This window comes from Mustela nigripes, chromosome 11 (assembly GCF_022355385.1).
Source record: "Mustela nigripes isolate SB6536 chromosome 11, MUSNIG.SB6536, whole genome shotgun sequence".
NCBI lineage: Eukaryota > Metazoa > Chordata > Mammalia > Carnivora > Mustelidae > Mustela > Mustela nigripes.
The window spans coordinates 9,420,047-9,447,605 of NC_081567.1; the positions used below are offsets into that span (position 1 = coordinate 9,420,047).

A 27,559-nucleotide genomic window follows, 5' to 3' on the forward strand; every position below is an offset into this window, starting at 1 on the left:
CCTAAAAATGTGCATACCCACTGAACCATCAATTTCTCTCTTTTTTTTTTTTTTAAAAAAGATCTCATTTATTTATTTGAGAGTGAGAGCATGAGTGGGATGGAGGGGGGCACAGGGAGAAGGAGAAGCAAACTCAGCACATAGTCTGATGTGGGGCTTGACCCCAGGACCCTGGGATCATGACCTGAGCAGAAGGCAGACACTTAACCGACTGAACCACCCAGGTGCCCCTGAATCAGCAATTCCTCTTGTTAAGAATTTAGAAGTAAGGGGCTCAAGTCGTTAGATGTCTGCCATTGGCTCAGGTCATGTTCCCAGGGTCCTGGGATCGAGCCCCACATCAGGCTCTCTGCTTGGCAGGGGGCCTGCTTCTCCCTCTCCCACTCCCTCTGCTTGTGTTCCCTCTCTGGCAGTCTCTGTCAAATAAATAACACCTTTAAAAAAAAACACAACAATTTAGAAGTAAATGAACAGTCATCACCAACTGCTTATAAAAATGAATAAAAGAAAAAAAAAACACACCACAAAAAAATAAAAACCAGAAGGGAAAATTACATAAAGGTACATCAGCAATGGAATCATTTTTTAAATTAAAATATATCCATATAATGAAGGCAACCATTATATACATATAATATATGTAATATACTGCACATAACATAACATATATAACCATAAAATATATTACCTATAATATATACAACCTTAGGGGAAAAACATTTCTTAATCAGGACAAATTTATCAGAATCACCTAGGGTGTTATTAAAATGCCGATGTTTGGGCCCCAAACTTATTGAATCAGAAGTATCTCTGGCAGCAGAGCCTGGGCATCTACATCTTTAGTAAACTCTCCTGGTGACTAATATACACCCTACAACCTGAAAACACTGTTTTGGGAAAAATTTAATGACCTCACAGATGTTTACCGCATACTAAATGAAAAAAAATCAAGCTACAAAATAGTACATACAGAATACTCCTATTTTTATTTAAAAGCTAACCACCAGGGGCACCTGGGTGGGTCAGTCAGTTAAGCATGCAACTCTTGGTTTCAGCTCAGGTCATGATTGCGGGGTCACGAAACTGAGCTGCATGTCGGGCTCTGAGCTTAGTGTAGAGTCTGCTTGGGACTCTCTCCCTCTTGCTCTGTGCAACCCCCAACACCACCTCTCTAAAATAAATATATATTTTTTTTAAGGTGTATTGTGACTCTGGATCAATAAACCAGTAAAACAAAGCACTAAGTCATTTTAAAGGTATTTACTATTTTAGATTAGTAGCTTCACAAATTCCTTGTAAAAGCACTGATTAGGGGCGCCTGGGTGGCTCAGTTGGTTAAGCGACTGCCTTCGGCTCAGGTCACGATCCTGGAGTTCAGGAACTGGGTCCCGCATCAGGCTCCCAGCCCCATGGGGAGTCTGCTTCTCCCTCTGACCTCTTCCCCTCTCATGCTCTCTCTCACTCTCTCTCAAATAAATAAATAAAATATTAAAAAAAAAAAAAAGCACTGATTAGAACTGACTCGGTTTCTGAGTGTAAGTATATTACAAATTGCTTTATTTTTAACTGGGAAGAGCTATTACCTGGGGAAAAGTCCTTAACTGCTGGGAACTGATTCTTATTTTTCAAACTAAGCTTGAAGCTCAAATGCAAATTATTTTTATACCCTAATAACTATGATCATATTAAAAGGAAAAATGCATGCTATCTCTTAGAGAAAAAATACAATTTAACTTAAGGTCATAATTACAAAGACTAGAAAACCCCTCAGAATTTGTGTAGAAACACATTCATTCATATTTTTTTTAGCACAGTTTCTCCGAGAAAACTAGCCCTACATTTTCTGAAGTAACATTTACTACGTGTAAAAGGTTTAATACAAAGTGCCAACTAACCTTATCTTCATTTTGTAATTTCACATCGTATTTGTGAGGCAGAAATTTTGGTGGAGCCCATTTCCTTTCTCCTTTTTTTAATGAAGTAGGGAGTTTTCGTGGAGATCTACGTGCTCTGTCATCTAATCAAATCAATAGAAAATTAGTGAAAAAAACAAGTCTTTAATTTCATCCATTCATTCATTCCTCATAATCTTAATGAACACCTACTCTACACTAAGCACTGAATGATGGGGCACAAAGATGAATTATAAAATCCTTACCTCAAGCAGATAGTCTATGAGTCTACAAAAATTACAGTACAATGTGATAAACTACTATAACAGACTGGTACAGAAAAATACAGTGAGAGGAAAGAGAAGTAATGTCTAACTTGGTCTGGAAGAAAAAGTAAGGCTTGTTTATAGACTCTAAGCAATGAGATGAGTGACTATGATCTAGACTGCAGTAAAAACTTCAAACCAAAGAGTTAAGAAGGGGCCAAATTACAAATAATTTTTTGTTTTATTTTGTTTTAAGGTAGGCTCCATGTCCAATGTGGGGGCTTGAACTTGAACTCACAACCCTAAGATCAAGAGTCACATGCTCCACCGACTAAGGCAGCCAGGAACCCCAACAATGAAAGCCATTTAAAGAGATGAAGGTGTCTGGTGGGCACTAAGGAAACAAAGGATTTCCATCTAACTGTGGCGTCAAAGATCACTACTATGAAAAAATTAAACACATTCTGCAGTTAGAAAATGAATGAAAAGGTCAGCTGAGACTAAAGATTGGGAATCACAAGAAACAGCACTAAACATCTGAATGAATTTAACTGGAATGGAGGTTCAAGAGGTTCAAATGGAGAGTCAAGAGGCATTTAGAAGACAGACTGGTAACCAACTAGATGTGGAACTGCTAACAGTTTCCAAGTTTTCTGTCTTAGGGACAAAGATGGGGGGGTCATTAACTGAGTAAGAGAACGTTGAAAGAAAAGCAGGACACGGGGCACCTGGGTGGCTCAATGGGTTAGGGCCTCTGCCTTCAGCTCAGGTCATGATCCCAGGGTCCTGGGATCAAGTCCCGCATCGGGCTCTCTGCTCTGCAGGGAGCCTGCTTCCCCCTCTCTCTGCCTACTTGTGATCTCTGTCTGTCAAAGAAAGAAAGTAAAGCAGGACAATTCTTGTTGATGTGCCTTGGGAAGATAACATTAAGAGTAAGATGAACAATTTAGCCTTATAGGTGTTAAATTTAAACTGCCCGGACATACATGTGAAGACTGGGTCTAGAGGTAAGAAGTTAAGCTGACGTGGGTCTAGGAATCATCAGCCTTTACAGAGATTAAGAATTTAAACTGTGGGCAGGAATGAAATAGAACAATACCCTTGTACAAAAGAATTAAAAGGAGGCAGAACAAAATCCCATGAAAAATAATTTTATGTCAGAAAAAAATGTGCAACTCTTGATCTCGAGGTCATGAGTTGGGGAGTCCCATGTTAGGCAGAAGACACTTAAAAACAAAAAACAAATAACCCCTCCTCCCAGAAAAGTAGTTAGGAAACCCAGGGAGACTATGGTATCAAATAGCTGAAAGATACAAGAGTGATCAACAGTGTTGGTCTGTTGGAACAGAAAAGTAAAACACAAAGGAGAAATCAGTTAATTCTTCAATTAGGGAGGTCACCTATTAATCTTGTTGGCAACAGTTTGAGGAGTAAAGAGGCAGAAGGTACACTGTAACAGCATAGGACATAAACTTATATTCAGAAAGTGGAGACGACATTCTCAAGAATCTTACCTTGAATAAGTAAGACAGAAATAGAACAGGATCAAGGGAAGATATGTTTTTGTTTTTAGAAAATTAGACTTTGTTTATAATCTGAGAAGAACCATTAGAAAGAGAGTTTAAAACACTGTATAGTAGAGGGGCACTTGGGTGGCTCAGTTGGTTAAGGGTCCAACTCTTGGTATCAGCTCAGGTCTTGATCTCAGGGTCGTGTCTTCATGCCCCGCATTGGGCTCCATGCCGGGCATGGAGCCTACTTTAAAAAAAAAACAGCATATGGTAGAATGATAAAAGTTTACCAAGACCTTGAGAAACTAAGAGGGAATAGTATTCACTTTTTTTTTTTTAAGAGTATTATTTATTTATTAAAGAGAGAGAGAGAAAGAGAAAGACAGCGCCCAAGCAGGGGAACTGGCAGGCTTCCCACTGAGCAAGAATTTAGATGTAGGGCTAGATCCCAGGACCCGCTGAATCATGACCTGAGCTGAAGGCAGACACTTAGCCGACTGAGCCACCCAGGTGCCCCAGAGGGAATGGTATTCAAAGCACAAGTATCTTGGCCAAGAGAAAAGAGAGCTCCCTTCTAAGATGGAGAACAGAGTCCTACGAGGGAGGTTAGAACACAAACCTGAAAAATTCCTGCTTCCTTCCACAAAGTAAAAGGAAAGGTCACATAGTTAAGAAAATATTTTGCATAGTAGAATTTGCCTCTCATATTTCTACGGAAATTCTAATGAATTTTTCCCCTGAAGAAATGCAAATATACCATAATATTAATTCTACTCTTATCTACTACTCTTATCAACATAGTAGCAATAACATTACATCCCAGTAATTAAAATCTGCACTGAAGGCACACACTCTAAAAAATAAGCCAAAGCCTAAAACCAGCAGTTCCTGGTACACAATGCTTAAGGTATAAAACTAACAGCTGTAACATATCACGGGTATTCCAATGATCCTCATTCTAGAAGAAAAGAAGTGTTAGAAGACAGATCTGCCAACACCTACCCAAAACAACCAAGCCAAAACAGGAACTGTAACACACATATTATAAAGCTTCAGTGTCAAAAGAAGAGACTGAAAAACGCAGACATTAGCATTGGTAATACAGCAGAGAAGAAAACAGAACCGCAGCATCAACGGCGAGAAGGGAGCAGCAGCTACACGATCTCCAAAGCATCCTTGGGACTGGGTAAGGACGGCCCTCTAAGACCATCTGTACATATCCCAGACCCCCAGAGACACAAAACAGAATGGAAGGCAGACAGCAGAACATTTTAATGTAATATTCTAATTCAAACTTTGTGACAGTTAAAGAATGAGGGAAAACTGTTTAATCCTCGAATAGTCACAGAGAAAGGGACTGATAAACACATACTCTGAGTGCTCCTATTTTTAGAGAGAGAAGGGATCTAGTCAAATTCCTTATTTACACAAATTTAAAAAAAAAAAAAAAATCACAACAACGAAGCCCTCAGAGGCTGAAAAGTCTCCCCAGTAAGCAACGTCTCAGTTTCTCAACTTTGAAAACATCACTGGTTAAGTCTCCAGGTCCCTAAAAATTATTTTTAGTGTTTCACAATTCTGGCAGCTCCCATCTGAGAGGGACCTGAATTACAGAATATAGACAAAAGGAAGTATCTTAAAAGCACCACACTGACTTAAAATATGAAAAGAAACAGAAATTAGAATTAGCCCCTCCTACGCCAATCCCCCTACTTCCACACTCACTTCCATATATCCAACTCAGAAAAAAGGAAAGTAAACCTTTTTTTCCCATCCTGGGTAGACAGGTGCATGCACACAGATTTCTAAGCAGCCAGAGGTAACGACTTCCCAATGGTCTTAACTGTACAGGGAGATTTAAATATTTTGTGTGTGTGGGGGGGTGGATTTAAAATCTTAATTCAGGGGCGCCTGGGTGGCTCAGTGGGTTAAGCCGCTGCCTTCAGCTCGGGTCATGATCTCAGGATCCTGGGATCGAGCCCTGCATCAGGCTCTCTGCTTTGCAGGAAGCCTGCTTCCTCCTCTCTCTCTGCCTACTTGTGATCTCTGTCTGTCAAATAAATAAATAAAATCTTTAAAAAAAATAATAAAATAAAATCTTAATTCACTTTCTGAATCATAAATGAACAAAAACATGTCTAGCTATCTACAAAACAAGACCAAATCTAAGTGCAGGAGAACTCAGAAAGATCTGTGTCTAGAATAAGCAGAGTAGCACACTCACTAAGGAAAGCCAGTATCATACGTACTAATACTCTCTCTCCTTCCTTCTTCCTCTTTTACGATCGCTTCCTTCTTCTGATGATCCTGAGGAATCTGACCCGAGTTCTCTTTGTCGCTGGAGGGAGAGTCACAGGAACCATCCGATTTCTTCTCAGCGGCCTCTTCATCTACTTTTTCCAAAGGATGAATCTTCACAATCCTCACCTTGAGCATTTTTTCCTTCCCAACCTATAAAGGAGACAGGCGAGAATCAATAGTAAGAACCAGAAAGCGAAAGATGTTTAGAATTTATTATCCAATATCCATCCCACTTCACCTGATAAAAATTCACTCAAACTCTGAAGTAGCCAAGTAGTGATTTTTTTCGACTTCATTTCTCAGACTTCTAAATTGAAACAGGATACCTTAAGAAATAAAGTGACCACCATCTAGTTCATGATTCACACACCAATGTCCTAAGGCCAAAAGGCAATCACTACACTAACCTGACATATATGTAAACTACAGTTCAAGAATTTCCATTTTTAAGAAAACCAACTCTACAGGAGCATCTGGCCGGCTCGGTAGGAAGAACACACGTGATCTCAAGGTTGTGAGTCTGAGCCCCATGTTTGGTACAGACTGCTTCAAAATAAAATCTCAAAATTAATAAATTTCAACTATGCATAATGATATCCAATTATTCTAGAATCACGTGTTGAAAAGACAATCTTTTCTTCACTTAATTATCTTTCTACCTCTATCAAAAATCAGTAGTTGAGAGCACCTGGGTGGCTCTGATCTCAGCTCAGGGCTGGAAGTATCAGCCCCATGTTGGGTTCCACAATGGGCATGCAGCCCACTTAAAAAAAAAAAAAAATCAGGGGGCGCCTGGGTGGCTCAGTGGGTTAAAGCCTCTGCCTTCAGCTCAGGTCATGATCTCAGGGTCCTGGGATCGAGCCCCACATCGGGCTCTCTGCTCAGCGGGGAGCCTGCTTCCTCCTCTCTCTCCCTCTGCCTGTGTCTGTGCCTACTTGTGATCTCTATAAAATAAATAAATAAAATTTAAAAAAAAATAAAATCAGTAGTGTGTCTATGGATGGATACGTCTATTTCTGAATGCTACTCTGTTTCACTGATCTATCAGTCTGTCTATCTTTATACCAACTGCATATAATCTTAACCAAAATCGGACAGTATTATACCTAACTTTGTTGTTCTTTGTCAAAGTTCTTTTTGGCTGGGCTCTGCATTTCCACACTATTTTTTTTTTTTTTTTTTAAGATTTATGTATCAGGGGTCCCTGGGTGGCTCAGTGGTTTAAGCCTCTGCCTTCAGCTCAGATCATGATCTCACGGTCCTAGGATCAAGCCCCACATCCAGCTCTCTAATCAGCAGGGAGCCCACCTCCTCCTCTCTCTCTGCCTGCCTCTCTGCCTACTTGTGATCTCTATTTAATAATAAATAAAATATTAAAAAAAAAAAAAAAGATTTATGTATGGGGCGCCTGGATCTCAGGTCATAACCCCAGCGTCCTGGGATAGAGACCGGCATCAGGAGTTCCCTGCTCAGTGGAGAATCTGCTTCTCCCTCTCTCTCTGCCCTTCCCCCCCGACTCAGGCTCTCTCTCGCTTTCTCTCTCTCACAAATAAATATACAAAATCTTGTTGTTGTTTTTTTTTAAAAGATTTTATTTATTTATTTGACAGACAGAGGTCCTAAGTAGGCAGAGAGGCAGGCAGAGAGAGGGGAGGAAGCAAGCTCTCTGCCGAGCAGAGAGCCCGATACGGGACTCGATCCCATGACCTTGGGATCATGACCCGAGCCAAAGGCAGAGGCTTTAACCCACTGAGCCACCCAGGCGCCCCAATATATAAAATCTTTAAAAAATAATAAAATGGGGGCACCTGGGTGGCTCAGTGGGTTGAGCCTCTGCCTTCGGCTCAGGTCATGTTATCAGGGTCCTGGGATTGAGCCCCCGCATCAGGCTCTCTGCTCAGCAGGGAGCCTGCTTCCTCCTCTCTCCGCCTGCCTCTCTGCCTACTTGTGATCCCTGTCTGTCAAATAAATAAATAAAATGTTAAAAAATAATAATAATAATAATAAAATGAAGATTTATTTCAAAGACAGAGAGAGAGAGAATGCAAGCCAAGGAGAAGGGGCGGTGGAAGAGGAAAGTCAGAGGAAGCGGACTCCCCCACTGAGCAGGGAACCTGGCGGAGGGTTCCATCTCCCCACCTGGAGATCACAACCTGAGTCAAAAACCAAGTTGGTGGTGCCTGGGTGGCTCAGCGGGTTAAGCCTCTGCCTTCGGCTCAGGTGATGGTCTCAGGGTCCTGGGATCGAGCCCCGCATCAGGCTCTCTGCTCAGCAGGGGGCCTGCTTTCCTCTTTCTGCCTTCCTCTCTGCCTACTCGTGATCTCTGTCAAATAAATAAATAAATCTTTAAGGGGGGGGCCAAGAGTTGGACCAAGCCACCCAGGCACCCTTCCACAGGAACTTTACAATCAGCTTGACAATTCCTACAGAAGAGCTGCTGGGATTTTATTATTATCTTTTGAGTATAGTTGAAAAGCTGCTGGGATTTTATTGCAATTGTGTGAATCTACACGTCAATTTAGGAAGAACTGGTATTTTAACAATACTGAGTTTTCCAATCCACGAGCAAAGATATATCTATCATTTAAGGCCCTCTTAATTTTCTCTCAGGAACATTTTATACTTTTTAGTGTATAGATCTTGTGTATCTCTTATCAAATTACTCCCAGAATATTTCACATTTTTTGACATTACCATGAATGGCTGATCTTTCTGGGAGCCTGGGTGGCTCAGTTGGTTAAGCATCTGCCCTCAGCTTGGGGCATGACCCTGGGTCCTGGTTCAAGTCCCACATCGAGTTTCCTACTTAGCAGGGAGTCTGCTTCTCCCTCAGCGCTTCACCCCTGCTCATGTTCTCTCTCTCTCAAAAACATACAAATAAAAAATCTTTAATGGTACTGATCTTTCTAAATTAATTTCCAATTGTTTGGTTTTTCTATTATTTATCTTGTATCCTGCTACCCTGCTCATAAACTCACTTATTAGCTCTAGTAGCTTTTATGGGAGATTCCAGGAGATTTTCTACATAGACAATCATACTGTCTGCAAATAAAGATAACTTTATTTCTTCCTTCCCAATATAGATGCCCTTTATTTCCTTTCCGGACATACTACTGACTAGAACCACCAATATAATGTTAAATGGAGTGGAACAGCAGACATCCACTCTTTTACCATTAGGTATGTTGTTAGCTGGAGATTATTCTGTAAATACCCTTTATCAGACTGAAGGCATTTCTATTTGCAGTTTGTTGAGAGTTTTTATTAGAAACTGATGCTGGATTTTGTTGAACGCTTTTTGTGTATAAAATGAGATGACCATATGGTTTTTCATCCTGTTTATAAGAAGAATTATAAATTTACAGCAACTTTGCATTTATAGAATAAACCTCACTGAATTAAGATAAACTGTCCTTTTCCTAGTGCTGGATTTCATTTGCTAAAATTTTGATTAGAAAATTTTGCATCTCGGGATGCCTGGGTGGCTCAGTTGGTTGGGCGGCTGCCTTCGGCTCAGGTCATGATCCCAGCGTCCTAGGATCGAGTCCCGCGTCGGGCTCCTTGCTCTGTGGGGAGCCTGCTTCTCCCTCTGCCTCTGCTGCCACTCTGCCTGCCTGTGCGCTCTCACTCTCTCTCTCTCTGGCAAATAAATAAATAAAATCTTAAAAAAAAAAAAAAATTTTGCATCTGTGTTCACAATGGGGTTTTGTGAACACAGACTTTTTTTTTCTAATGCATAGTTTTTTCTCTTAATGTGCTTATATGGTTTTGGTATCAGGGAAATGCTGACTTTACATGAGTTCCAAAGAATTCACACCTCCCTCTCCTCTTCTATTTTCTGATAACATTTGTATAGAATTGGTATTGTATCTTCCTTAAATGTTTGACAGAATTCACCAACGAAGACATTTGGGCATGGAATTTTGTCAAGTTTTTTTTTTGTTGCTTTGTTTTTTTAAGATTTTATTTATTTATTTGACAGATCACAAGCAAGAAGAGAGGCAGGCAGCGAGATTGGAGGGAGCAGGCTCCCTGCTGAGCAGAGAGCCCAATGTGGGACTCGATCCCAGGATCCTGGGATCAAGACCTGAGCCGAAGGCAGAGGCTTTAACCCACTGAGCCACCCAGGCGCCCCTCGTCAAGATAATTTTAATCACAAGTTCAATTTCTTTAATAGCTATATTAGGGACTATTAAGGTTTGTATTATTTGTTGTTGAATGGGTTTTGGCAGTTTGTATCTCTCAAGGGATTTGTCCACTTTAGCTGTCAAATTTGCTGGTGTCGAAAATGTTCATGATATTCCCTTATTACCCTGTCAATATCTGTAGACTATAGTTATCACCTAATTCTTCATATTGGTTAATTTGTGTCTCTTTTTTTCCTGGAAGTTTGGTTGGAGGTTTATTAATTTTATTGAATTAGCAGCTTCTGGTATCACTGATTTTCCTGTTTTCTATTTTACTAATTTCTACTCTGATCTTTACTAAATCCTTTCTTACTCTGTTTTCTTCTATTTAATTTGCTCTTCTCTTTCTTATCTCTTAAGGTAGAATCCAAGGTCAACGCTTCAAGACCTCTTTTTTCTTAAAAAAAAAAAAAGTTGTCTAGTTGTTTAGCGCTATACATCCCTTGCCGTCTAGATTTTGGTGAGTTCAACCCACAGGAAGCAAGAGCAGAAAATCAGATGATGGTAGAGGAAAAGTGACGTTGGGGTATTTATTCCCTTGACTGTCTCCCTAGAAAATTGGTTACATCTTACTAGCAAAGTACTCTTTTACAACGACACACTCTCTTCTAGTTCCAGTACCCACTTACTCCCTTGTTTCTTTGGGGTTTAGGAGTGGTAGTCTCTCTACTGTTGGTAGCAATTGGGTACTTAACCTTTCCTTGACAGTCTTCCTTAACCGAGATCAAACTGTTGTCTGTCGTCCACAGTCCCTTAATTCAATTCAGTTCAATTTCACCATTTGAATATGCCATCTGTTTCCTGCCAGGACTCTGACTAATGTGAAGTATGTGATCAAAACCCACAGACGTTACAAACAGAAAAAGAACTAGCTAGGAGCTCCAGAGAGTCAAAGTAAATTAGGGAAAAGAACAAGAACTTTGGAACCACACAAACAGACAGAAGTTTGAATCCTTGTCCCAACACGTCATTACTGGCTACTGGTAAGCTACTAAGCCATTCCCCTCCCTCCTTTCTCTTGCCACGCTGCCTTTTTCTGAGGCTTTTAAAAAAAATCAGGGGGAGGCCTGGGTGGCTCAGTCAGTTAAGCGCCTGCCTTCAGCTCAGGTCATGATCTCAGGGTCCTGGGATCGAGCCCATATCACATTCCCTGCTTGGCAGGGAGCCTGCCTTCCCCTCTCCCTCAGTCCCTCCCTACAGCTCATGCTCTCTCTTGTGCTCTCTCTCAAATAAGTAAAGTCTCAAAGAAAAAAGAAAAGGCGATATTCGCTTTCCCAGCCCCCGTGCAGCTCGGGACGGCTACACAGACACAGTCTAGCCAGTAACCCCCCACAGTAAGGGTGAGGGTCGAGTGCGTGCTTCTGGTGAAGTTTTCTTAAGACGCTCAGGTAGGCACTTTCTCACTCTGAACACAATCGCAAGTTCACAACCGAGAGGTAAGAAAGCTAAGGACACAACTGAAAACGCTGAACAGAGCAGAGCAGAAAGACGAGAAGTACAGGTCCTTGACAACACTGCCCAGCCTCTATCCCAAACCTGGTACCACCTGCCCCTAAGACGTGCTATGTGAGACAATTAAAGGTCTTCACTGCTCAAGCCAAGACTACTCAAAGCATGTCCCCAGAGTGTGGTCATCACACCCTGCAGCTGGTCAGAAGTGCATACTTTTGGGCCCTACCTCTGACCTTCTGAACCAAATTGTCAGGGAATGAATGGTGCCCAAGAATGTGTCTTCAGAAGTCCTCCATGTGATTTCATTGAGGCTCAAGTTTGAGAAGTACTTAACACTGCTAGTCGGCTATTTTGTTACATACAGCTGAAACCATTCTTAACTAAAACATATCAATCTGGTGACGCCTGGGTAACTCAGTCTGGTTAAGGGGTTGCCTTCAGCTCAGGTCATGATCCTAGAGTCCAGGGATCGAGTCCCGCATCGGGCTCCCCAATCAGCGGAACACCTGCTTCCCCCTCTGCCTGCCACTCTCCCATTTGTGCTGGCTCGCTCTCTCTGACACATAAAATCTTTAAAAGAGAAAAAAAATCAATCTGAACAAGATATTTTAAGTTTGGGGTTTTTTTTTTTGAGTGATCTCTACACCCAACATGGGACTTAAACTCATGGCCCCAAGATGAAGAGTCACGTGCTCCCCCAACGGAGCCAGCCAGGAGCCTTACCTCAACAAGCTGTTTAAATATTTGAGCCTGACATGCAACATGCACCCAGTGTTTACAGCAGCAATGTCCACAACAGCCAAACTATGGAAAGAGCTGAGATATCCGTCGACAGATGAATAAAGATATGGTGTGTACACACACACACACACATACACACACAGACACGCACGCACGCACAATGGAGTATATTACTCAGCCATCAAAAAAGAATGAAATCTTGCCATTTACAATGATGTGGCTGGAACTAGAGGATTAAGTGAAATTAAGTCAGAGAAAGACAAAAAGCCTATGATTTCACTCACATGTGGAATTTCAGAAATGAAACAAATGAACATGGGGGAAGGGAAGGAAAAATAAAATCAGACAAAATCAGAGAGGGAGAAAACCGTAAGAGACTCTTAACTACAGGAAACAAACTGCAGGCTGTCGGCAGGGCGGCGGGGATGCAGTAACTGGGTGATGGGCACCGAGGACGGCACGCGATGGAATGAGCACTGCGTGCTCTATGCAACTGACGAATCACAAAAGTACCTCTGAAATTAATGATACACTGTATGTTCATTAAACTGAATTTAAATTAAAAAAGAAAAATAAATTTAAAAAATAGATAAATAGGTGAGTTGTTTACCACCTCGACATTTTTTGTGCACATTCTGCAAGATATTACGGCAGCAATCAGCCCGATTTCCAGGACGTACAAATATTTAACAAATGTTAGTCCCCTTCCTCCTGAATCTTACTTTAAGCTTTCAAAGGATTACACAGGGACTTCTTTAGTGTTAGGTTTTCACTTTAATCATTGCTACCCTGGTACTATCTGGAGTAAAAAATTAAAAAACAAATTTAGTTTAAAAAAAAAAAAAAGAAAGAAAGAGGGGCGCGTGGATAACTCGGTAGGTTAAGCCTCTGCCTGCAGCTCAGGTCATGATCTCAGGGCCCTGGGATCGAGCTCCACCTTGGGCTCTCTGCTCAGCCGGGAGCCTGCTTCACCCCTCTCCCTCTGCCTGCCTCTCTGCCTACTTGTGATCTCTGTCAAATAATAATTAAAAAAAAAAAAGATTTTACTTATTTGTGAGAGAGAGAGAGAGCATGTGAGCAAGAGAGTGTGCACAAGCAAGGGGGAGGGGCAGAGGGGCAAAGGGAGAGGGACAAGCCGACTCCTCACTAAGCAGGGAGCTGGACTTGGGGCTCGATCCCAGGACCTTGGGATAATGACCTGAGCCAAAGGCAGATGATTAAATGACTGAGCCACCCAGGTGCCCCAACAATTATCGTAATACTAACATAATGTTAAACATTCCCAACAATGAATACAGTTCTAAAATTTGTTATAGTTCCTACACTATAGTTCCTAACAGTTCCTTACAATATCTGATACTAAGGAAAGCAGACTTCAAACATAGCACAGTTTTACAAACAGAACCACACTCTGTGATCTATGCTGGAAGCTCTAATCTTAATGTACGGCTAGTGAGTCAAATCGTACCCAAAAAAACATGGGCTTACCTCAAAATCACACTCTTCTCCCACAGCGTATTTTGTCATGATCTCCAACCAAGCAGTATCTACTAATTTCTCTAAAGAGGCTGTGTTATGGTGAACCATTTCCAGAACAAGTTTCTCGTACCAGGCCGGGAACTCCTCCTTCAAACTAAACAAACATGTTATTAGTTACCAAGAAAATGCAGAAAAACCTATTAGAGAATTAATTCAAGTTAGTGCAAACACTTCTTTGGCAAATATAAGCAGGCACTGGGGAAAACAAATCTTTAAAACCATGTGGCACGCAGGACGAAGGAGGAACTACTAAGAACCTCTGTCAGATGGGCCTACCCAGGTTAATTTTCTCATCTGGAAAATAAAATTAATAGGCACATCATCTGTAAGGCTCAACAATTCCCCATTTGTTTATATAGGAGATTTCCCTTTTTAGGTGTGAATTATTTACTCATATCCTTACCCCCACCCTTTTCTTTTTTTTTTTTTTTTTTGCTAGAAGCCCAAATCTTGATTCTATTTGTGTTAAGTCTCAATCAATGAATTTTTTCCTATGTATTCACATTCATTAAAAGGTCTCATAATACCTTGTGAGGTATCTAGAATTTCCACTTTATGAATAAGGGAAATAAATCAGGAAAGGTTAACAAGATGGAACCATAACTTGAACCCAAAGTCCTTGCAAAAGTAGAACAATGAAGTACTACTTTTCACTTAATAAACTAAGAGAAGAATTTTCATTAACATACCCAACAGCAACAAATGAGGAGTGCGATGTGGACTGCACCACAGACTGCCTATCAGGCTTACAATCGTGATACTCCCAGTCATTCTGCGCTGTTCAGACCCAAAAATGTTCCTCCAACTGACTGCTAGCCTTAAAAATCTCTTATCATACTGCCTTACAATTTACCTACGGAGTCACCTGCTATTCCCCAGTCCAATCAGAAGTCTCTCCGCCTCTGTTAAGGCTGTTACCTTTGTCCTCTCCCTACCACTCTCCCTCCCTGCTTAAGCACCACCCCAAGATGCCCTCGGACTTCCCTACCTCCAGGAGGCCTCTCCTGACCCCTATAAAAGCCCGCTCTCCAGCAAGCCTCCCAGTCACCAGGGTTCAAAGGTCACTATTCACAGTTACCTCTGGGCAGTGAGGCTGGACAGTGATGTTCAGATCTTTGTATCAGCTCTGTATTGCTCACATTCTTTTTTTGTTTTTTAAACATTTTATTTATTTATTTATTTATTTGACAGCGAGAGGGGGAGAGGAGCAGACTCCCTCCTGAGCAAGGAGCCCAACGCAGGACTCTGGGATCATGATGTGAGCCGAAGGCAGCTGCTTCAGTTGAGCCACCCAGGGGTCCCTGTATATTGCTTACATTCTTTTTTTTTAATTAATATTTTTAAAGATTTTATTTATTTATTTGACAGAGAGAAATCACAAGTAGGCAGAGAGACAGGCAGAGAGAGAGAGAGAGAGAGAGGAGGAAGCAGGCTCCCCGCTGAGCAGAGAGCGAGACGCAGGACTCGATCCCAGGACCCCGAGATCATGACCCAAGCCAAAGGCAGCGGCCCAACCCACTGAGCCACCCAGGCGCCCCATTCTTTTTTTTTTTTTTTTTAAAGATTTTATTTATTTATTTGACAGATAGAGATCACAAGTAGGCAGAGAGAAGAGGAAGCAGACTCCCTGCAGAGCAGACAGCCAGATGGGGCTCGATCCCAGGACCCTGGGATCATGACCTGAGCCGAAGGCAGCGGCTTAACCCACGGAGCCCCCCAGGCGCCCCTACTGCTTACATTCTTATAAAAAGTACGCATAACTTTTATGAATGGAAAAAACGTGATTTCTACTTTGAATAAAAACTGTAAAACCATGCTTTTTCAGTAATCCCTCCCCTCACACCCTATATTCTGTTCACTAACAAATCACATAAAACATATTCTTTAGAACTTCCCTCTGCTGTAATGGCTTCTAAGGTCAAGTGAGTTTGAAACCCACAAGGTTAAACCAAGCTACAGTTTCTTTACTGGAAGTCTTCTGAAAACCTTTAAAATGCTCATGTGTTTTATGAATTTTCAAGAACAAAGTTAGTAGAGCTTTTCCAAAGTTAGGGCTAAAAACACTCTTCAAGAACAATTACAGAAGCCATCTTATTAGTTCTACTCCCAATAACGCCATGACTCTCTATGTCAATACTATCCCAAGGAAGCCTGCATCGACTTCCCATCTGCTCGTCCTTCTCTAACTCACCCTATACACTGCTTCTAGATTAATCTCAAAGCCTAACTCCAATCTGGTATTTCTCTCCTGTTCAAAAATTATTGTTGTCCTACTATTCACTAAATTAAATACAAATGTCTCATCCTGTCTTCTATAATTTGGTACAAACTATCCTGTCAAGGTCACCTTCCTCAAGAAGCCCCATGAAGGGGCGCCTGGGTAGCTCAGTCGTTAAGTATCTGCCTTTGGCTCAGGTCATGATCTCAGGGACCTGCGATCGAGCCCCACATCGGGCTCTCTGCTGTGCAGAAGTCCTGCTTCTCCCTCTCCCATTACCCCTGCTTGTGTTCCTGCTCTCGCCATCTCTTTCTCTGTCAAATAAATAAAATCTTTAAAAAAAAAAAAAAAAAAGGCAGCCCCATAAAGTTTTCCCTAACAATTCCAGGTTAGTCCCTAGCCTCTAAATTCCAATCGTTTGTCTGCATTTAGAAAAGCGTACATTATTCACATTTTGAAACTGAATTCTCTTACTTATTCCTAACAGTGTTTCACTTGATTCTCTTTGGGTTTTTCTGGTACACAATCATATTACAAGTACCAACCACTGACTTGCTCCTTAGTACTCTTCATACTCTCTATCGTAGGTCACTGGTCACCATCTTTTTATTTACAACGAATTTTCATCACACGTATCTTTTTGTCTCAAAAAGACACCCAGAAAAGGCAGCATTATCTCTATTTGCAAAGAGCAAACAGTAAATGCTTATATAGTGCAGAGGATAGTGCCTTAACACCATAACCAATTCCAGAATAAGTCAAACATGAGACCTGCCCTTAAGAAGTCTACAAGCTACTATGAGGGCCGGCAACAGCCCATGGGCGAAATTCAGCTACCCACTAGTTTCTGTACATAAAATTCTCTTCTATTTATAGTCATTCACATTCATTTACATTTTACCTATGGCTGTTTCCACTGTACTATGTCAGAGATGAACAGCTGAGACAGAAATCATGCGGCCCACAGACCCTAAAATATTTACTAACTGGCACTTTACAGGTAAGGCAGGCTAATCCCTGGTCTAATGTACAAAACAAAATATATACATAAATTACACTAATCCAAAATGGAACAATGTAAGTGACCCAGCAAAGAAGGAACAAGCACCAGGTTAACAGACTCAACAATTACTAGTCAGTTATGAAGCCATTACTAGAACCAGGTCTCAACTGAACCTAAGGCCTTTACACCAGCAGAAGAGCAGAACAGTATCAGATTACTCAACCCTATGCTCTCTGTTCTTCTGCTATCAAGAGAAGTCAATGAAAAATCCACAGAAAAAGCTTCTCTTCTCAGTTCCTAAAAGATTTCTATTTTATCATCACCCCTAGTTTCCTGTATCTTTTGCAAGCTCCTACTGCCCAAAATTGTTTTCTTTGGGGAACACCCAGTTGAGTAGGTACTCTGAACACAGACAGGATTTTTTTTTAAGATTTTATTTATTTATTTGACAGAGAGAGATTACAAGTAGGCAGAGGAGGGGGGGAAGCAGGCTCCCCACTGAGCAAACAGCCAGATGCCGGGCTGGATCCCAGGACCCCGGGAATCATGACCTGAGCCGAAGGCAGAGGCTTACCCCATTTAGATAAACTGTCTTCAAACCATGTATTTATTTTTGATAGCTACTGAAAGACTGTCCTAAATTTCAAATGACCACAAAATAAAGAAGTCTTTCTGATTTGCTGCCTCTGTATTACTTCTAGATTATTATCAACTTCCTCTCCTAGAACCACATTTCCAGCGGCACCTGGGTGGCTCAGCCGGTTAAGTGCCTGACTCTTGATTTCTGCTCAGGTCAGGATCTCAGGGTTGTGAGAACCGGCCCGGCCAGCCCCACACCGGGCTCTATGCAGAGCATGTAGCCTGCTTAAGATTCTCTCCTTCTCCCTCTGCCCCTCCACACCCCTCACGCATGTACTCGCTCTCTTTAAAAAAACAAAGCAAAACAAAAACTACATTTCCAGAGTATTTTCAAGGTAAAAGAATAGAGCAAGAACACACAAGAGCAGCTAAGTAAGTGTACACAACTATATATCCCACATACTTTGTTACCAGCAAAATGCCACTAAGCAAAGGCACTAAGACCCCAACACATTGTACTCATGTAATCTAGTCCAATGTATGCCCATCATTTTAAATATAGTTTTACTGTCCATCCTCCCCCCTTCCTAGTAGTATGAAGATGGTGCTAGAAGGGCAATGCTTTTATTACTTACAGTTCAGCAACTTCCTGTTCCTCCTCCCAGGCCTCCTTGTGTGTCAGCTGACTGCTCCCGGTACTCTTACACGTCCAAATGCGCTCACTGTACCTTTCCAGGCGGGCCTCATACTCTCTGTTAGCGGTGGCTCAGGAAAACGATATTCAAGCAACAGAGACAACTTATCCACACCCATAAAATACTTTATAACATAAAGAAAAAACTACAGCATCCTTTTTATAATGTACAGCATAAAAAGCTAAAATTGGAGTTTTCAAGTGGCAAATCCAAATAAAATGATTAAAGCTCAAGAATGACTAAAATGGTTTGTCATGGTTTTGTTTTACAAATAAAATATTAGTATTGTAGGGGCACCCGGATGGCTCAGTCGGTGGAGCACGCGACTCCTGACCCTGGGATTGCTGGTTCCAGCCGCACACCGGATGTAGAAATTACTTAAAAATAAATTTTAAAAATTAGTATTTTGTTACGTGATTTCTTCACTTCACCTATTTCATCTTAAGAAGACTCCCACAGCACTGAAAATTTGTAATATAAAGGTAAATTAAACACAAGTCGTAAGGAAGAACAATTTAAGGTGTGTGGAATTGTTACCCAACTGAGATGGTCAGCAAGCTTAAGAGTCTGCGCCATGGGAAGATGAGCGAGGACTGCCCCAGTCTCACAGGCAGTCTGGAATAATCCTGCGCATATACTAATAATCCACTTACTAGAAGCCGTCCAGTCTACCTCAGAATCACCTGGTGGTTGGTCCTCAGAGTTTTGTTTTGGTTTGTTTTTAAGATTTATTTCTTTATTTGAGAGGGGGCGAGAGAGTGAGAGGAGAGAGGGGTCAGCGGGAGAAGCAGGTTCCCCGCTGAGCAGGGAGCAGGATGCGGGACTCCAGGATCCGGACCTGAGCTGAAGGCAGTCGCTTAACCAACTGAGCCACCCAGGTGCCCGGTCCTCAGAGTTTAAAAAATAAATTCCATAAAGCCCTAAAAATAATTTTGATACCATATTTACCCAGTCTTTATGTTGTCTCCAATAATACTACACTCACAAGACGCTTAAGAAACGGTCGTTCAGTCTTTGTAAGGCAGATGAAGAGATGGGCCTTTAGTTAGTGCCATATAAATGGTAACTTTCCACACCCATCCCGACTAGAATTCACTATCAGCCAGCCACATTCAAATTCAAATGACAACTAACTAATTAGGCACTGCAACAGACGCTACCAAGAAAATAAACTGATACCACAACTACAGGATTAGCTGCCAATCTCTGTACTTTCCAAGTGTCGCTTTTTATAGTAGTTGACATACATGTATTTAAACAGCCCGTCTGCAATATTACCTTACAACTAAGCAAGTAATTCATTGTTTATATATGGAGATTCTTTGTTTTCCAAGGTTAATGATCAGTGAAAAGACAGAGGACAGGGAAAAATCCAGAAGTAATCCAGAAACAGTAGTTTTAGCCAAGAGTATAGCACCTTCCCTTGCTGTACCTTTCTCTGAGTCTGCCAAAAACACAACAGTAAGTCTATTTTCCTGGGGGCGAGGGGTACTATTATTTAAATGACTGAACAAGAGAGCAGTACCACCAAAAGCCAGGAGGCAAGTATCCATATAATATTACGTAAATGCAATCTCACTGAAAATTTATAAAAACTTACAGGCAGGAAACAGCATGCCTTCCAAAGCGACATGATCGTAACCGATCAACAAGATAAGTTTGTTTTCTGGTTTTGTCTATTTCCACTGGGGAAGGGGAGGTAAAATAATGACAGAAAGAATCATTAAGCAGACTGAAAATTTCAAAACATCTGATAACACTAACGCAGTATTTACTTACACTGAAGAAATTCACTGGGCAATCAGAGAGAACGTGAGACAAACATGTCCTAAAGAAAGAATTTTAGCTTCTGTTACTAGCTGTTATTTTTAAAGGCAGGGATAATGTGCCCAGTCATCCTCCTTTGATCTAGACCTACAGGGCCAGCTGTAGGCTGGTATCACCCGGATGCCCCAATGATGCCCCAATGATACCTCCAATCCAGCCTTTTCTTATTACCCCTTCCGTCCCTCCTAAGCTTGCTCGGTAACAGTGATTCCCACAAAAAGACCCTCATGTCCAAGTCAAAAACCAAGGAATCAACCTCAGCTCTTTAGTCCCTAAGTGCAACCATGCACTTACTGCTCAGATCAGTCCCTCCTCTTCCACAACAGAGCCATTATTCAAATTCAGCTTCTGAACCTCACTTCTCAGCTAGCCAAAACATTTTTAAACATTTTAATTGGCCTCACTGGTAATCCTCCTCTGGTCTTTTATGCTTCCCACCCAAACATCCTTCTTCTCAAACGTATTTGTTTTTTAAACCCAGCTCTTCTTCCTTTAAAATCTCATTTGCCCGCTGGCCCCTGAAATGCAAATATATTCACACTGGGAAGCAAGCCTCTGGCTCCCACAGGACTGAAAAATCACTCCACCAATCAAGATTTTGTTGAGCAAGTTCCATGATTTTTATTCTTTTAAGAAAAAAAAAAGGGTGAAGCTTTTTTCCTCAATACGTATTTAAATACCAAATATTTTTTTAAAGATTTTTTTTTAAGATTTTATTTATTTATTTATTTGTCAGAGAGTGAGCACAGGCAGAGTGGCAGGCAGAGGCAGAGGGAGAAGTAGGCTGCCTGCAGAGCAAGGAGCCCAATGTGGGACTCGATCCCGGTACCCTGAGACCATGACCTGAGCTGAAGGCAGCTGCTTAATCAACTTAGCCACCCAGGCATCCCTTTTTTAAAGATTTCATTTATTTGACAGACAGAGATCACAAGTAGGCAGAGACACAGGCAGAGAGAGAGAGAGAGAGGAAGCAGGCTCCCTGCTGAGCAGAGAGCGCGATGTGGGGCTCGATCCCAGGACCCTGATACCATGACCTGGGCTGAAGGCAGAGGCTTTATTTAGCCCACTGAGCCACCCAGGTGCCCCTTAAATACCAAATAATATTTTACTGATTACGCTTTTACAAACCATAAAAGAGCCTCCTACTCTGATACGTATCTTCCTCACCCACCTTTGAAAATTCACTATCAGAAGAGCATTCTCATTCTGGGGGACTGACTGCATCCATTCCCCTAACTTCAACTACTACCTATCTGCCAGGAATTTCTATCAGCAGCTCAGTCTCCTCTCTGAAATCCAGGCTCCTAGAATACACCAGACACCTCCATTTGGATATATGCACAGCAACTCAACAGAAGAACTTCCAAACTAAACACTCATATCCTACCCTCCCCACCCATTCCCAGGCAAAACTAAAAGGAAACAAACACTAGCCCCTCGTCCAGCATTCTCTTGTTCTCTGAGAATGACCCACTAACCAAGTGACAACCAAAACATTATCCTTATTTCCTCCCCAATCACCAAATCCTATCAAATCTACCTAACTTATTTCTGAAATCTACTGTACTCCTCAAGGGGTAGTAAATTTGTGCAGACCTCCAGACCTGTGGCCTGGCTGACTGCATAATGGCCTCCCTAGTTTCATGGCCGCCTGTCTTCAGGCTGCAGATCCATCCTCACCACGGCAGCCACAGCTTCCTAAGAGTCAGCTTCTACGCTGCTCAGATTTATAAACCGCTTCCCATAAACTTAAGACAAAGACCAAATTCCTCAACCTGTCTGCCAAGGATGTGTCCAGTCCCACTTGGCAGCTCTATCTCCATTCCCACTTCTTCACTCCAGCTACAGAAAACCTCTTCCAAGTGTTAAAATTCAAGAACCTTCAAATTCACAAACTCTTCAAAAAGCACAGTCCTCTACTCTTCGTCTAACTACAACATTCTACTTGTACCGTCGATCTCAACTGAGAAGTAACTTCCCCCAGGAAACACTCCCTGAACCCGGAAATATGGTAGACTGCACTCTTCTTTCCACACAGTCACCTCTGTTCCAGAAAAGGATTCTACTTCATCCTCTGCCCTGTGGCTTGCAAGGTCTCAGACAGGAGTAGCGCCCATCCCCCACCCCCTCCCCACTGATGCTAGGCTCGGCCACATGACTTGCTTCGGTGAACAGATGTGGACAGACAGGATAGATGCCACCACCAAGAAGCTGAAAAAGCCATCCTGGTGTTCTCCAGATCTTTTGGCCACTAGAAAAGCACGTTAGAGACAAGGTCTGCTCCTTCAGCCTGGGTCCTGGAATAAGAAGTTATGTCTGTCCTCTTTTTCACCATTTTTTCCACAGGTGGCCACTAGAAAACCTTTAATCCCACATGGCTCACATTGTATTTCCTTTTTTTTTTTTTTTTTTTTTTTTAAGATTTTATTTATTTATTTTTCAGAGGGAGAGCATACAAGCACAAGCAGAGGGAGCAGCAGGCTCTCTACTGAGCAAGGAGCGCGATGCGGGGCCTCGATCCCAGGACCCATTAGGACTGTGCTAAAGGCAAACATTTAACCAACAGGGCCACCCAGGCGTCCCCCCCCCCCGTCTTTTTTCTTAATTTTATTTATTTATGTGGCACATTATGGTTCTCTTGGGCAGCACTGTCTACCTAATAAGGTTTACATCTAGGAATGAATGAACGCCCTCTAACAATAAAAATTTTAATTGACTAGCCATCTAAGATTAATCTCAAAAGTTCAAAACTAGAATTCCTACAACCTCAACATTGGGTATTTTTAAGTTTATGTAACTCTGTTCTGGTTATTACCGGAGAAAGAATGAAAAAAAAAAAATCAAAATCAAGAGGAAAAAAAGCCCATTACAAGGATATTCGGTCAGCTGCCTCTAAATCCTATTTCAGATTTTAGGTCACCAAAATAAGTCACTTACTCTCAAATAACTAGTCAGAGAAAATGCCAATTGAGGTTTTCATGTTCCAGCCACTGTTTCACATATAATTGCAGACAAAATGTCAAAGCAATTCTCCAAAGGTTGTATAAGTTACAAACGACAAGATATTCTCAAATCTTATATATCTCATTATGCACCTACTTTTTTCGTGATTTCAAGAGCTACCTCCTTACCACAATACGCTGCTTCTTTGTTCTCTTTAGCCTTGTAAGGACTGTTTCTTTCAATAAAGTACTTGATAGCCTGAAAGGAAGTGGCCCAGAAAAGTATGGAGGTTAAACAAGTATAACTATAACCTTCAGAGTTCCATGTGAAATGACAAAGCACTAACTCAAAATCTGCTTTTTATTTTGTCTTTGGAACAGTCTTCCTCCAGAGAAAAGCAACTCTCATCTAGTGTAACTTTAAAGAAATTAATTTATAAAAATCAACATACAAACTCACTATTCCAACGTCCAGTAAAAAAAATCCTGGCTTGCAACTACAATTTAACTCCAACTCTTAAAACACGCTCTACTCCCTCTAGCCTACTGCCAGATTAACTGTGTTCTTACAACCCCTCTTCATCACACCTTTTAAAAGCTCTCATATATTGAGGCTACAAAGATTACGAAGCAGTTGTTTCTAAGCTTTAAGGAGGAGGACAGTTAAAGCAACAAAAACATCAGCCTACAGCAGGCTGCGTGCGTAGTAGCTTCCGTTCCTCCTCAAAACCCATCTTGATTTAGCCACTGTGATTATCCTGTTGTCAGATAACCTCATCAAGAATGATTCTGATAAAGTTAATCTCTCCAAGGGAGATCCAGCGTTCTGCCTTAGGACTAACCCAGGAAGCAACTTTTGTACCATAGATTCAAAGCTGTAATACAATAAACATAATCATCAATGTATAAAACTCAGTCATTAAATGTGTGCATCATTCCCAGCTACCACTGTAAGTTTAATGAGGAGGAACAATAATGCCTTCAAAGAACATACCAACACGCACAGCGTTAAGTTAATAAAACATCATCACTGATTTGCTACTGCATATACATGCAATCAAAAGTAAGTGTTAGGAGAAAATTAAAGTATCAAATTCTATTAAAAACAGAATTGTAAATATAAATTAAGAAGCAGATAGAACATACTTCATATGCAGCTGTTAACCAACCACATACTTGTTCTCTATGAAATCACTAAGAGCCTAATAAATATAATAACCTGCGAACCACACAGTATAATTGTTTAAAACCATCCTTGAAGTGCTTGCACTTGTAGAAATTCCCAAGGAAGCAATTTCCCCCTCACTATGCAACGCAATTTAAGAACTCCTTTGTTAAAAAGGGTTTTTAAATACCAGCATAGGAGATTTTTTTAATGAAGAATTTTTTAAAAATACCTAACACTTAAAAAGTTTCAGGCTTCCATTTTCTTCTGTCATTGTTAACAGAACCTCCTCCAATACAGGACTACATTTCAATGATTTCAGTAAAGGATACAAAAAGGCCAGGGTTGCCAGTTCTAAATTAACCATCTATAACCATTTTTTACATGGCTCAATACATCAGACTTTGAACTTGTCTCTACTGCGTGTTTCACATGCTACACCAGAACCAGACGTGAAAAATAAATGATAGTATTAGTGCGTATCCATTAAGTGTTCAAAAAATGATATTTAAATAACGTTTTAAAAGGATATGGCAGATTCCTACAGTAATTTTTCTACCCCACTGATGTTTTTAAATATCTCAAAAAATAAAAATAAGGGGCGCCTGGGTGGCTCAGTCGTTAAGCGTCTGCCTTTGGTTCAGGTCCTGATCCAAGCGTCCTGGGATGGAGCCCCCGCATCCGCTCCCTGCTCCGTGGGAAGCCGGCTTCTCCCTCTCCCACTCCCCTTGCTTGTGTTCCCTCTCTCGCTGTGTCTCTCTCTGCCAACTAAATAAATAAAGTCATTTTTTAAAAAATAAAAATAAAAAAGCAGGACACCGTTAGAATAATGCTGTGCTCAGCGGAGCTGGAATACTTCTCCAAAGCTTTCTGAAAGTCCTGACAGGACAAGAAAGAGAACCGCATGACCACCTGAACCCCTCCCTGAAAGGCACGTCACCTCACACCACAAACGGACAGGGAACTTGCCGCCTTTTCTGGATCTACTTCTAGGGATAAGGAAGGAAAAGCACTGCATCCTACGCCTGACTTTCATCGTTTCAGTGTCTGACCTTTAACACGTCAACCTCAACCCTCTGGGCCCACCTGGCAAGCGAGGCAGAGAACCTGACCATCCCCGAGATCCATTTCAGCTACAAGATGCTACTCCAGCTGTCTTTCTCCAAGAGCCTTCCTAACAGCACCGGCCCACTTTCCGGGTCCTTTGGTACATAAACATCCAACTCCACACACCGCACTGGAACAAGAATGAGGTTATCTTGTACAAGAGTGCATTAAAGAGAGGATCCAAGAGACATGAAATCAAATGACATCGCTCGCATGGGCACCTCCTCCCGTACGGAGGGCAAGGAAGCAGCGAGAAACTGAAAAACCCAGTGCTTCCCAAGGAAAGGGCTGAAGAAACTCCGTAATACAGTGGCCTTCAGCCTTGCCGCTTTGCTTAAAAGAAGCGTGATTCGGCAATCTACTTTTTACACGGAAGCTTCAAATCGGGCATCCATAAAAGAAAAAAAAGTAAATCAACGTCATAGAACGGAAAGACCGAGCTTTGCAAGGAACCTTCAGCGATCAGAAAAGAGGGTGCGTCTTCTGGAAAACACCAGGCTCCCCTTCCTGAAATGCAACATGAAAAACTTGGTCCAACGCGTGCCGATCGCCTCCGCGGCCGCCAGCATTTCGGAGCTGGACGAGCCCGGGAAGGCAGGCATCGGCTGCTCCGAGACAACTTTTCCTTGCCCTTCCCCTAAGTCTGGGAATCCGCTCTTGGTGACGCGCCTCGCGGTCCTGTCAGCTCATCACCCGCCTCAAGTCCCCACTCCGGAGGAGGGAAAAACAAACAAACAAAAAAAAAACAAAAACAAAAAAAAAAACCACCACGACACAGGAGCCTCCGCGGAGATCCGGGTAAAAAACGCGCACACGCACCCAAAATCTTGCCCAAGCCGGATCACGAGGCCGCGTGGGTACAATTTCAAAAAACTTCAGTGGAAGGTTTCATTTAAAAGGAAAGAAAAACGCGGCGGAAGGAAAGCCGTCTCCCGTCCGCGCTTCGGGCCTAAAGCCGCCCGGGGGCAGGGGCGCCGCGGGTCGAAAGCGAGGCCCGGGGACACAGTGCGGAGCCGGGGACGGGAAAGGATGGAGGGCGCGGGGCTCCCGGCCGGCCGGCGCCCCCACCCCCGCGGAACGGCGGGCTCGAGCCCCGGCTCGGGATGCAGGCCCGCCGGCGCCCGGCGCGCTGACAGCTGCCACCGGCGCGGGCTGCGCGGCCCGCCCGGCCCCGGCGAGCGCCCCCGGCCCCGGCCCACCCCGCCCCACCCCGCGGGCGGCCCGCGGCCGCGCTGGAAAGGATACTCCCGGGTGCGGAAGGCCTCCTGAGTGTGCGCGATGGTGAAGAGCGGCTCCTCGCCGGGAAGCGGCTTCACCAGCGGGAAGGGCTTGCGGCCCAGGAGCGGCGCCATCGCGGCGGCGGCGGCGGCGGCGGCGGCCCGGAAGGCGGCGGCTCCTCGGCGAGCCCGCGGCGCAGCACTAGGCCCCGCGGCCCGGAGCGAGCGCCTGGTTCCCGGGGGTGGGGTGGGGGAGGGGAGGGGTGAGAGGGCGGCGCGAACTCGGCTCCCTCAGTGCTGGCGCGGCCGCGCGAGGGCCATGCAACGGGACGCGAGGACACGGAACTCCCACGCACACCGCCGCGCCGCCCGGCAGCCTGCGGCCCAACCTTCGCTGCGGGTCCCCGCGGTCGGCAGTCACGACTCCTCCTCAGCTGCACCGGAGGAAATTATTGAAAAATGGCGGGAGATTCCCCTCCTCCCCCCCGCCCGGCCAGCGCACACACTAACTTGCTCCCCTGTGGCGCCGGTGGCGAATGCTCCAATAGGCGGAGAACTGATCAGCGCTCACAGTCTATTGGCTCAGGGCGGCTGCCGCTCTGGCGCTTGAGTCCCGCCCCCTTTCCCGGCCGCGTAGTTGGGTTGCAGCGCACTAGAGGGCAGTATGAAGAGGTGAAAGGTCACGTTATGTAAGCGCTGGTGTGAGGCCTAAGGGCCTCCAGCGGCGGAGTTGAAAATGGGGGACAGCGGGGGACCGAAAGGCCTGGAATTCAAAGAGGTCAGGCTAGAGAAGCCCCTTAACATATACAGACACTGCGCCATCTGTCACCGACGGCGACACCGACATCCGGGCACCACTGTCCGTGTGGTGCGCCGGAGGGGGAGGGGGAGCGCGCGGCCAGGGGCTTTGTCTTTCC

General features: G+C 43.1%; 1 protein-coding gene across 2 annotated transcripts in view; it reads right to left on the bottom strand.

Annotated features, from left to right (window-relative positions):
* Positions 1-27,124, bottom strand: part of BAZ1B (bromodomain adjacent to zinc finger domain 1B) — a 67,861-nt gene extending 40,737 nt beyond the window's left edge. For both annotated transcript variants that reach the window (XM_059414678.1, XM_059414677.1), the window contains exons 1-5: positions 26,671-27,124; positions 18,325-18,441; positions 13,839-13,983; positions 5,919-6,120; positions 1,896-2,017 (exon numbers count right to left, since the gene is read on the bottom strand). In XM_059414678.1, the coding sequence (XP_059270661.1) occupies positions 1,896-2,017; positions 5,919-6,120; positions 13,839-13,983; positions 18,325-18,441; positions 26,671-26,777 (693 nt within the window). In that variant the 5' untranslated portion in view covers positions 26,778-27,124. The remainder of the gene's footprint in view (positions 1-1,895; positions 2,018-5,918; positions 6,121-13,838; positions 13,984-18,324; positions 18,442-26,670) is intronic.
* Positions 27,125-27,559: the final 435 nt, after the last annotated feature.